This window comes from Pelodiscus sinensis, chromosome 22 (assembly GCF_049634645.1).
Source record: "Pelodiscus sinensis isolate JC-2024 chromosome 22, ASM4963464v1, whole genome shotgun sequence".
Classification (NCBI taxonomy): domain Eukaryota; kingdom Metazoa; phylum Chordata; order Testudines; family Trionychidae; genus Pelodiscus; species Pelodiscus sinensis.
The window spans coordinates 25,332,199-25,345,028 of NC_134732.1; the positions used below are offsets into that span (position 1 = coordinate 25,332,199).

General features: G+C 35.9%; 1 protein-coding gene across 4 annotated transcripts in view; it reads left to right on the plus strand.

Annotated features, from left to right (window-relative positions):
• PBX3 (PBX homeobox 3) overlaps positions 1-12,830 on the plus strand; it is a 165,211-nt gene continuing 152,381 nt past the window's right edge. Inside the window, exons 1-2 of one of the 4 annotated variants that reach the window (XM_006116915.4) lie at positions 1-1,186; positions 2,275-2,348. In XM_006116915.4, coding sequence (XP_006116977.2) covers positions 990-1,186; positions 2,275-2,348 — 271 coding nt within the window. In that variant the 5' untranslated portion in view covers positions 1-989. The remainder of the gene's footprint in view (positions 1,187-2,274; positions 2,349-12,830) is intronic. The other 3 variants (XM_006116917.4, XM_006116916.4, XM_006116919.4) reach the window with 3 other exon arrangements.

The following is a 12,830-nucleotide window of genomic DNA, read 5'->3' on the forward strand; positions in this document are numbered from 1 at the left end:
GGCGTGGCTCCGCCTGGCTCCCACGTCCCCTCGCTCGCGCTCTCTCTCTGCCTCTCTCCTCCTTCACAGGGTGACACGTCTGCAGGGTGAGTGAGTGGCATTGGCAGACTGTCAATCCCTCACCAAAGCGGCCATCAAACAACATAAAACACACACAGTCACTGGGCTGCTGGGCTCATAAATTCCAGCTGGCTGATATTTTTGCACATTGCTTTGCAGAGAGTGTGTAATTAATTTTTTTACAGTTCTTTCCCCTTTATTTCCGCTCTTTTCTTTGCACAAGTTCAAACTTTTGATAGCTGCAATTTTACCCCCATTGTACAGACTTGGGATCATTTGTTATTATTTTTTGGGGGAGGGCAATTAATTTTTTTCATCTGTGTTTGTGTTTTCTTGGGCTTTTTTTAATGTTGCAATTTGGGGATGGGGGTGTTTGCTTGGTTTGTTGTGGTTTTTGCTGTTTGCCACCCTCCTAACTTTTTAAGGATTTGAAAGCAAGTTTTTGTGTGTGTGTTTTTTTTAATTTTGCCTTTTTTTGCGAAGAAGATTATTTTTTGGACAAGTGGAGGAAAGACATAAAAAGCAACAATAAAAATAAAAAAGAAGAGAGGGGGGAAAAAGCTTTGGAGGAAGATTGTACCGAGGGGAGAAAACTGCAAAAAACCTTATCAACTCATTATCCGAGCCAGAAATATCATTGTTATGATGAAAGAAGATTGTAACTAAAGAAGAGAGTGATTTACTGCATTGGAAAGAAGAGCGTGGAATAAACAACTGAGATCCGGTGAAATACTAAATACTGATTTTTTTTGTTAATTTGCGAGAGTAAAATAACAGCAAGCAGGAACTGAAATTGACTACGGGAACCACAGATTTATTCGCATTTTATTTTCTAAGCACAAACCTCCTTCCTCTGATTGTGAGGCTCTTTTTGCCGTTTCTCCTGCTGCTATCTCTGAAAGTGCATTGATTGGGCTGCGGTAGGAGGTATGGATGATCAGTCCAGGATGTTGCAGACTCTGGCCGGTGTGAACCTGGCTGGCCACTCGGTGCAGGGGGGGATGGCTCTGCCTCCTCCCCATGGACATGAAGGGGCAGACGGCGACGGCAGAAAGCAGGACATCGGAGACATCCTCCATCAGATCATGACCATCACTGACCAAAGCCTGGATGAGGCACAAGCAAAGTTGGTTTCGTCTAATTAAACCTTGTCTTTTTGTGTGTGTGGTTTTTGTTTCTCTCCCTCCTGCTTCTCTGCAGAGACCAGGAGTCTCACAATTAGAACAACTTCTTAATACAGTAGGAGAAATTTCAAGCAGCAAAGGCAAAAATCAAAGTTGCTGTTAATTATTTGTAAAATATAAATATGTGATGCTTGTACCATTTTTTTCTGTTCCATTTTATTTGCACCTATGCGTGGAATGCATGTAGTCCCATTTTCATTTCCATCTCTATAGACACTATCTGGTTGACACTCATTTAAAAATCGCCATCCCGCAATATTTGCTCTTCGGGAGACTTTTGATTTCTTGTTCAGAAGTGTAACTTTTTTTCTTTCCTTCTCTCCTGCCCCTGAAGTGGTGGCAGATGAATTACAAAGCTGACAAGATATTGCTTCAGGGAGAAATCCCTCCGTGTTTGAAATCACAGTAAATACAAAACAAAGAATGTGAACTCTGGAAGTTACCCTTTTAGCAAATCCGCTCTAATGTAGAGGAATGGAAAGCAGTCGAGATCGCTGTATACATCAAAGCCTGGTCTATCAGGGAAATTACATACAGCGAATTTGACTTAAACAGGTGGAAAAAAAACCCCTTGTAACATGGCTTTAAAACCAAACTTCTGCGAGCGTCTCAAGTCTGCAAAGTGGTAGGCAGGCGGGGGCTCCCTGGATTCTGACTTGTCACCACAAGTCCCTGCTTTGGTGACAAATGAGAGAAGGCATTTGAAACACCCTTTTATTTGCTCCTCTTGTCCCTGAATTTAAATCTCCTCACATTGCTTCTTAATGTTTGCTACTTTGCACACAGTATGATTAGGTTGTCTGGTCGCCTATAGGGCAAATATGTGCTTCCCCTCCTCCCCCTCACAGCCAAAAAGCTGTAGCCAAAGATTCCTTGTCACTTGTCATTAACTTTACTTCCTATTACTTTGCATGGAATAGCTGAACAGTACAATGCAGGGGCACAACTAAATCATTTTATTGTGGAAAGGCGCCATATTATCAAATAGCTTCTGCTAATGCATTTGTTGTTTTCCCACCCTCTTTTCCAGAAAGCATGCACTGAACTGCCACAGAATGAAGCCTGCTCTATTCAGTGTCCTGTGCGAAATCAAAGAGAAAACAGGTAAGAGGCCAGGAGGAGCAGGGTTTTCAATTGCACCCCACACAGGTCAGCATTGCAATACTTCTCAATTCTGCAAGCCTGGGAGCTGATGTGGGCACCGCAGCCATCTTTGATCCTTGCTTCCTTGCCTGCTTCTGATCTTGGGGAGGGGAGGGGGGAGAATGCAATAAATCTGGAGCAAATTTTACAATTCATAATCCCGATGTAAAATGAAATGTAGATGAAAATGATCGTGTGTCACCGTCCGCAGAGTAAATTCCCCCTCTGGCTGCAATCAGGGAAGCAACACGGAGCAAACCAGGCTGTCTCCCCCTCTCTCTGCCTTGTTTGTATGTCAGTTTCTTAAAGGAGCAATGTGAGATTGGAGAAGCCAATTGCAGCGTAGGAACCGCACAGCCGGCAACTTTGTTTGACTCGGGTCACCTCATTGTTTATCTGTGCAATTAGCAGAATATATGTTATTGGACGCATTCAGTTGACAGATCCAAACTAGTACACTATATGTGGGAAATTAACTGTAGGCTTAAGAAATGCTCAAAGAGGGGTGTGTATAATATGTGTATAAATATGTCCACACATGTTCAGATACATACGGATATACCTTGTATAGAATACGTTTATCTTATGTACATTTACGTTCAGAGGGTCATTTATGTACATTAATATTTCTGTAGATATTGCTATTCATATCTATATATCTATAGACAAAAATGATGGCAACCCCCCTGAAGTTTTCAAAAAAAGTATTTAAAAATATGGAAGAAAAAAGGGTAGAAGCAAGTTAGAATATACATTTATATATTTACATTTAAGTTGGATATCATACAATTACAATTTTGAAAACAGCATTTCAGGCAACTGTGTAGTAACAAAATATAATACCCATTTTAAAAGTGTACTATTTAGAATTCTAGTTCCTAAACTTGATCTACACATACACGCTTTAAAAATGTGCTAGAGGCTTAACTAAAATATATAATATTTTTCTTATAACAATAAAACTTACCATTTATATAGCACTTTTCATTTTCCAAGTGCTGTACAATCACACGTGTGCTGAAGAAAAAAATCTTTCTTCATATAATAGAGAACAAGTTAAAGGATCAGTAAACTTTGTAAGCATTAATATGTATATACTATTCTGTCTGAATGCATCACATTTTAAGAGAGAACAGAACAAAAATGAAGATGGTGTGATACTGAGGACACAAGAGTATTAACAACTAGACCGTACAGAGTGAAGTTAAGAATTAAGTGATAAAATGATTTCTGCCAATATGTGTTTGTAAGGAGCAGAGCAAAGTCTTAATTTTTTGGTGCAATAATATTTTAAACACCAGAATGTTTCTTCCCAAAAAGTCAAACTGTTAAGATATATTGTTAAGACACATTGAACCTTCATAGCAGCTTGTGTATGTGCTCTTTGACCCCACTGACTTTAAATGAAGAAAAAAAGTCACTTTTTAGAAGGGAGGATTTTGAAAAGTATTGTATGTAATATTATGGGAAGCAAGAGCATTGTTAAAGTCCAACTAACTTAAAAAAAAATCTTTAAACTAGCTTTTTAGTTACCCTTGTAAATTATAGTTCTCAATTGCTGTCTGAAGACAAAAAATACATATGACTACAGAATAAGACATCAAATATTAAATCACATAAGAATCTTAACTAAGAAACCTAAAAGTGCACAGTTCTCGGTAAATTATGCTGCTTAATGTCCAAAGGTTTCCTTGCTATCAGGACTCCACTTCAGTTTCTGCTGACAGCTAAGCACTGGGGTATTGACTGTGTTGTGAATATTAAGATTGATTCTGCTTTATATTGCATTATATTACTCTGGATAAGGGGAATGATTTCCCCCCTCCCTGCGCCACACACATACACCCTTTGTGCCTTGATCACAGTTAAAATTCCCCACACCCTGTTTGGTTCGTATTTGTTTTCTTGTCGTTTTCGAAACTTCTTGCCCAGCCAGCTCCAGAGCTAACCAAACAACCTGCCTTTGATGTTTAGACATTTTGCAGCAGGCAGATTTCAATTAAGAAGGCATAGGTCCTGCGATCACTTATTTGCACAGGGCTTAGCCTCACTGCTTTGAAATGAAAGTATAGTCAACCACATGTCAGAGGTGAGTTGAGAATTAAAAACAAGTCTTTTCAGAGACAGGGATTACTGGCAGTGGGTGCTTGGTAAGGCCAGTGCTGTTGCAGAAGCGAGAAGGAAACTGACAAGGGAAGAGATTTTGTGATTTCAAATGTTTCTGGGGATTTCAGTGATAATTTGTAAGTTGAGATCTTGCTTTTGTGTCTTGACTTGTGGAGGCAAGTTTGCAAGTTATCTCTTTTGTAAAACAGCTAAGACCCAACAAAGAGTGAAGGCGTCCGTCTGGCCAAAGACGGGATCCTGCCAGACCCAACAACTGGGAATGGATAGGATTAATGCACTGAGTGATTGATGGAGGTGAATCCACCCCCCCCCCCAAACTGTTCCCAAAGGGGGATATTCACTCAGGATCTCCCAGTTGAGATTAAATGATTGTATAGACATTAGTAAGTGTTAGCAAAGCAAAGAAAATGTGAAAGCAATGTCTAGCATATTTTCTCTGATCTGTTTCCATGAGGGAAAAAGTGCGAATACCAAAAAATTCTGTAAACAATTTGCGATGCAGTTAAAGTAGGGGTTTTTACCCATTGGTCTTCACTACCTTTTGCTCTTCAGATTATACATATCTTGTTGTTAGTAATGGAAATTACTGTCATGGTTTATCCTACCTAGTTTAATGGGACAGAAAGAATCTATCTCTGCATAAAGTATGATTTCAGTTATATGAAATAGGGAATTACGTAATGCGACCATGCAGTCATTTTTATTTTTAATTGCATTAATTTTTAATACTTTGCTGGTGGGTTATTATTGTTCAGTGCAGCTAGTGAGTACTTTGCTAGATTGGTAGAAAGGGAATGTTTAGGGAAACCCCCAATTTCAGGAGAATTAACCATATCAGATGCTATCAGAGATCAAAATTCATTTCTTCAAGGGTTAGTAGATGCATTATGTTTATTAAAGATTTTTTACTCTGCCTTATTTAGAAGTAGGTAGCTGAAGAATGTTTCTGAGAAATATTTATCGTGTTCAAAGTAATTATTTACAAAATCTAATGTGACAGTGTTTGTTAAAATGTAAAAATAAATATGTTCAGCATAAATCTACTTTAAAACACACTCACGCACACACACATATTATGTGCATCCCTAAAGGCAGCCACCGGGTAGCAGGTTTTCATAAAGGTGACTAACTGCCACTTATTTATTTAATTAATATCAAGAAAATTGAGCCCCAAAGTTAGGGAAGCCCCTCTAGTAAAAAAGAGTGATAAGAAAAACGGGTCTGTTTAGTGGTTGCATTAGGTTACATTTTCTGTATCTGTTCTATTAGATGTGGAGTCACATCTGTTGCATAACTTTGTATCAATCTTTCTGTCCTCCCCATCAGTAGATATCATAGACTGATGTAGGTCATGTTGTTTTCCTATATGTACACAGTTGACTGTTAAGAAAAGCTTAGATTCAAAATCTGATTTTCCTTATATGCTAGTAAAAATCTGTTCCTGAAGTGCTGTATTTACATATGCAAAATGCATGAAAATATATCAATTCTGATGTTCTTAAAAATGATTAGGGAATTGTAGTTATTTCCCAATGGAATTCCATTTTATTGAGCTATACTGACAGATGATCTGCACCATCATAGTCTCTTTCCTTTTCATGTTGTTTTTAAAAATTATGTTTAAAAAAATCCACGCAATGACAGCTGCCAACCAAACCTTAATTTACCGTTGCCACAAACCCTAAATAGCATTCATTTACTACTAATGCCTAATGGCATACATGATGGTTTGCCAGATTTGTGGCCTTTCTGAGGCTTATAAGCAGGACTGACTTGGGAAGATCATAAAACTTAATGAACTTCTCGACTGCAGGAGGTGTCCGCAGGGGAAGAGAACGGCCTGCTTGGCTGGTTGGGCTGGTTGAACTATTTTTTATGTCTAAAGAGAGGAAGAAAATGATCACTAAAAAATGTTCTGCCTTCATGCAGAGCTTTGTTTCAAAGTGTGAAAAGATTTTTTTTTTAGATATGGAAAACCGAAGAACAGCGAAATTAACAAATTAGATTAATTTCTTGTTATTTGCCGTGTAAGCTGAAACCTTTATTTTTATTGCTACAACTGTAACTAGCCATCCATCGCCATTCTGATGAGCAAAATCTCCTGCTCTCATTTCACAGCAAAACTCTTACATGGTCCAATTCTTTGGAGGTTTTCAGGAACACCTCTAAAGATTTCGCAATATATCACCCAAAGTGGCCATTATATAACTAGCATTAGAAAGGCCTCTTTCCATAACAATTTAAAAATATCAACCCCTCTTTCACTGTTTATCTTTTCAACTGAACTGCCAGATTTTTTTCTTACATTACATTCATTTTAACTTTTCAGTATTTGAAAACTATTGTATCATGCCAATAATTGGCAATAAAATAAAAGCTATTAATTAAATGTTAGAAGATAAATGTGAAATGGTAAAATAACATTATAATTTATCTAAGCTATTTTTTAAATATTAAATTGTAATGTTATAATTATTCAATTGAGCTGTTTAAAAAAATATAGTCCTCATATGCCCTTATCAAGTTCTTTAGTGTAATTTTTAATTTACTTTGGTTAAATTAGAAAATAAACAATGTGGATTAAACATTTTTATTTTTGTGTAAGAATGTTTTTTTTCTTTTTAATATTCAGAATTGTAAGGAATAATCAGCTAAAATGCCACAATTCTTAAATGATGTATTTTAAAAGGTATTCATTATTAAACGTATTCCAGTTCATTCCATCTCATAGTATGGTATGCCACTTACACCACCTTAATGGTAATGGAATCACTTTGCCTCATAAATGTTCCACTAGTAAAAATTAAATTGAATTAAGTATCTGATTGTCATTTTGTCATCCGTTCCAAACCTACATAGAGACAAAATGCCATCTCCATGGTGGTTCTTTAGCCAGTGTGAGATTTATTTATTTTAATTTATTTTGGCCAAGAAAAAGAACGGCTTTTGTGGCTTTTCCCCCCTCCAACAAAACATCTGACATTTTGTCGTAGAGGACTTGTTACTGCATGCTACCTTTTCGCCAAGCCATTTTAGAGCTCCTTCTTATAGTTAAATAACACACAGGCTTTCACCTGATTACAAGGATCTTTTTCCAGATCATCCTCCCCTCCCCCCGAAAGATAATATTAGATCTATTTTTCAATACTCAGTCTGAACAAGTAATTCTTTTATTTTCTACCTCATTTTTAGAGGGCTTCATTTTATTCTTGAATATGAAACAAGCTTGTACATTTGTAAATATTTTCAAATGACTATGAGATACCACCACATTTATTTTATGATCACAGTAATTGAAATAATTTATTTTTGATTTGGTATAAATACATATAATAGTAGATAGTGAGCAGAGCCATTCAAGGCCATCTCTTATTTCACAAATGTAATAGATTTATCAAACAGTTTTGTTCAGCTTTCAGGGAAAGATACACACTTCCATGATGTGGATATTATGCTATCCTGATTCAATTTAAATATTAATTTGTATATTGCAATGTACCTTAGACAAGTATATGCAGAATTAAAATATGAAATTGCTTCGAATGTAATAAAAGGTTTACATACACATGCAATTTATAAATAATATATAATGCAATAAAGCAAGATTGGTTTATATTCTGAATTTTTTAGACTGTTTTACTGTTCTGTGTCATGTGAATATTTTTAAGTAAAATAAGAATGAATAATAAGTTTGTATACTAACTAGTCAAAATAAATAGGGATTCAAGTTTTTCTTTCTTGTATAATTGATAGAATTAGATGTAGCTGTTTGTATTCTGTGAATTGACACCATGAGAAGAATGCTTTGTTTGTTTTCTCAGCAGTCATGTTTAATGCTATTCGCTTATCAAGGTGATCAGCATGGTTCAGATAACACATGCCTGACACAGCCTGCCTTTTTTCACCATCATGTTGACCTTTTGTCACATTTGCTTTTCTCTGGTAGGCAATTCATGTCTTTAAGTATGAATAGAGTAAATAATTCACATCAATATTTAATATAAATTATTAAAGTTTGTGTCAGCTCATGTAGTTCCTGCTTTTATAAAGTTAGAGTAGTACATCAACCAAACTGATGAATTACGCTTTTCAGCTGGACATTAGAGCTATTCCACTGTGTTATCTTTACAACCTAAGTAAACAAGAGAGTTACAGATGAAGGGAAATGAAGCTCCGTGCTTTATATTTTTCAAGAGGAGCTGGGTATATTCTTTAGAAAGGGGGCAAATGCTGGATAAATAGCTAGAGTAATTTTATTTGTGATTTCCAAAACTTTATTCTTATTGTTTATAAGATGTAAATTGAAACATAGCAAACACTTCTGAACTTGACATTTTCTTCCTCATCTTCTTCTTAGCCTTACATGAGTGCTTAAGCTTTATTCATAGATTCAGATTATTTTTACTTAGATTTTTTTAAAATTTTGTTTGGTTTGGAGTTTTTAAATTTATGTTCTTTGTAGCCCAATTTTTATAAATCTTTTAAGAGATGAATGATAAATTAGTTCAGAGATTAGGAAGTTTCCGATCTCTTCAGCCCTTGGTTATATACTATAACACTATTTTATAAACTAAATCTGTTATCAAAAAGGTAGACTGATTTTTTTTTTTTTAGAAAATAATTTTTGAGTCCGATGATATTACAGTGCATGTGTGTTGCTAAATACTGTTGAAACAAAGAACATTTTTCACAGAAGCATAACCACAAAATAATTCATTTTTATCTTATTTCACCTTAGTGTTTTTTATTTAAATTCTGTTGTTCAAGAGGAATCTCATTTCAAGTTGCACAATCAAGTGAAATTGTTGTACCAATATCAGAATCACTGAATAACATGGGTCTGTACTACTACAAATCAATCATTTTGGGAGTTTCTCTATCATGTGTTTGCAGGTCAAAACCTCATGTTTATATTTATGTTATGCATCAACTTTAAAGCTAATCTCTTAGTCTGCATTGTCCTACCGGTGGCTTTTCAAGTCTGAATTATTTTTTTATTTATTTATTGTACGTACAAAAATGGATTAAATAATGTTACCTTCCATTTTTTTCAAAAAAGGAAAGAATAACAATTTCACAGTATATGTTTACACATGTGACAGAGCAAATGAAAGTATCTAGAGACCTTCCACTACATGATCTAAATTAAGATTCTAAACAGGCATTACAGATGCTGGTAACTTTGGCAATTATCATTTTGTTTGGTGAACAGTAGTAAAACAGTGTGCGGTAAAAGTGTTTAGAGAGAGAGGATAAATAAATTGAACAGTTTTGCAATGCAAAGTGGTTTGTGGTGTTTTTGAGGATTTCTTGGCTCTTGCTTAACTGCTATTGTGAAGCCTGGAGCAGATTTTCCCATTGCTAATGCCCTAGAAGTATTAATTCACTTTGATATGCTAATTAGAGGGCATTATGCAAGAAATGAGATTAAGTGGCAGCATGAAGCCATTTGCCTGTCAGTAAATTGAGAGCTTTAGCATCAGGAGGAGCTTTGTTTTTTCTGAGTTTCTCTTGGTTTTGCATATAAATAAAATTGATTGAAAGGTCTAGAGAAGCTTCTAGAACATTGGTGATTCTTTCTCTCTTTCTATGATTATTTAAACTTCATGTTAAAGGCTTTCTCTGAATATTAATTGATCTAATGGGAGATACTGAACATGAAGAATTTCATTGTATTCTCAGTTACTGTCTCTTAACAAAAGAAAAGTATTAGAATTTCTTTGTGTCATCTGATTTTTGTGGTATTATTTCAGATCTAGGTTACAACTTTGTATTGTGAACTCTGATCAGTGCTAACTATTACTGGGCTGATGCTCTTGCCAGTTTGAGCACAACAAAGGCCTGATTTCAGAGGTGTGCTGCAAAGCTGAAGTCAGCAGTGGGCGTGGATACCTGAAGAATCAGGCCTTGAGTTTTTATCATCCCACCTCAGTTGTAAGGTGTTCTGTGATTTCATATGTAAATTGGAGATATAATTGAGATCCTTTGGGAAGGAAGAAGTTGTAACACTGGCCATAGATTTTATTCAACTGCCAGAAACTGTATTTGAAGCAACATTAAGGGGTTGACTTAAATCCATAAAAGCAAGGAAATTCTGAGTTAATGCTTCAACTCTGCCCTTAACTCAACCCATTTAACCTATTTATTAGAGTATATATGAGTCGTGAGCTAACTCTGCTGAGACCCCTGCAGTATTATGGCAATGTGGGACGAGTCAAAGATAGAGTCTCTGATTTAGTTCAAAATTTCCTGGCTCTTGTGGCTTTAATTCAGACTGCAGCACCTCTGGAATATAGCTGGGTTGTTCAGTTTCTCCTTTCTTATGGAAATACCCCAAAATAGGACACAAGTAATGCAGGGCAATGAAAAAAAAAGTATCTCTGGCCCTATCCTCAATTGCAGGATGTGAGGGATGTGTGTCTCCACTGTGGGCATCTCCTTAATGGATCATTATCTTAAAGCCAATCTGAGGCTAGGGTTATAAGGATCATGCTTGTGATAAGCCCCAATAATTAAAAATGAAGCCCCAGTGCCGCTCAGTGTGGGACTGCCTAGTTCTGGCAGCTGATTTCTATCGCTGTGAGGGAATTTTAACATCATAACATAAGACACAATAAACCCTAGTGACTTCTTCAGAGCCATACGGATTATCAAGTCGTTGCAACTGGCATGCACACCATGGTGTCAGTACTCATGTGTAACTTCCAGCCATTTAAATAGTAGCTACAACAAGCATGGCCATAGAGGGGAGAATACAGAATACAGACCTCTTATTAAGTAAGACTCCTTATTACATTTTTAGTGAAACGTGGTTACCATTTTGCTCCATTAAGCTTTTCTAAATAAAATACTTGGTTATTTGTAAAACCCCCTCCCAAGTAGTTGAACAAATACATCTTCATTAGGAATTCACAACCTGAAAACTTCCATGAATGGAATGAAAGTGTTTTAGAGTTAGATAGGAAATAGAATAGCTTCTGAAACTACAAAACCAAAATTTCTTGTAGAAAGTAACCTCGTGCCAAAAATCAGCAAACATTCCCTTTCACACTACAACCTTTTGAATAAAAACATTAAATAATGAACACATTAAAGGGATTAATTTAACTATATCCTTAATAATGCAGTCTGTGGGGTACAGAAAGGCAGAGTAATCTAGTATATGGAGTATTCAGGAGTGGGAACTTGAATGTTAATCTTGTACCTAGTGAAGTTAGAGGCACTGAAATTAATGGAAGTTTTGCCACTGATTTCAGTGGGGCTGAGGAATCACGTTTATGTCTTAACTAACCTATCTATAAATGGGGATATTATTTTCCTGCTGATGATCATTGCAAGGATTAATCAACAAATGTTTGTACTATATGTTGAAGTTGTAAAGTGTTATGCAGATGCTAAGTATCATTGAAATGGCTATGATTTGTTATGTATGAAGAAATAGCAATCTATCAAATCAATTTCTAGTGGTCATTATTACTTACATTATAGCATTCTTAAATGATGTCCCACCAATTGAAAGATAGATTAAGCTTTCCTTAGATGATTTCCTTTTTTTGTAGGTCAACTGGGGATGATAGTATTTTGAATCTGTCCTGTAGAAGACTGAAAACAGGGTTCAGATTTTATGTTTTTTTATTCAGTGGTTTAAAAAATTTCGCCCACAATAGTCAAAGTGTGTTGTTTTACTTTGCTGGTGATTATTCACAGATACCTTTACACAACTGGCAGCATATTTAAAGCACTGATAACAAATGTTTGTTGATTATAGACGCTTACCATGCATTTAGTGAATATTTGCAATTGCACTAAATAATGCTGAGATGTTTGCTTATTTTCTGATGTGTTGGATGCTGGTTGCAAGAGTGACTGTCACTAGTAAGAACAAGTTACAGTAGAGATTGTGCAATGATTCTTATTTGACTTCAAGGATATATTTATTACCATTTTTGAACAAATTATACTAACATGAAAAGTTGTGGAAATGATTGTGCACTAGATAAGGTGATACATTACAGGAGTGGTTGGGTTTATGGGGCTTTATGCTGAGGTTTTCTCAAAAATTATAGCACAGTCCTGTCACTATAAAACCCAGTGATACAGTTGGTAATAACATGCAGTGGAAGTATTTTTAGTTTTCACTTGTTATTCAAATGTAGTAGGAATCAGTTTTTTCTATCTCCTATTTCTTTCCTTTGTTGCAATCTCTCTCTCCCCCCCCCCACCCCGCTTAAAAAAAAAAGAAAGGAAGAAAGTCTTAGGTTTTGCATTGGTAATGACTGCAGGTAAAGCCCTCAGAGTGAAGTTCTTGCCCTTGAG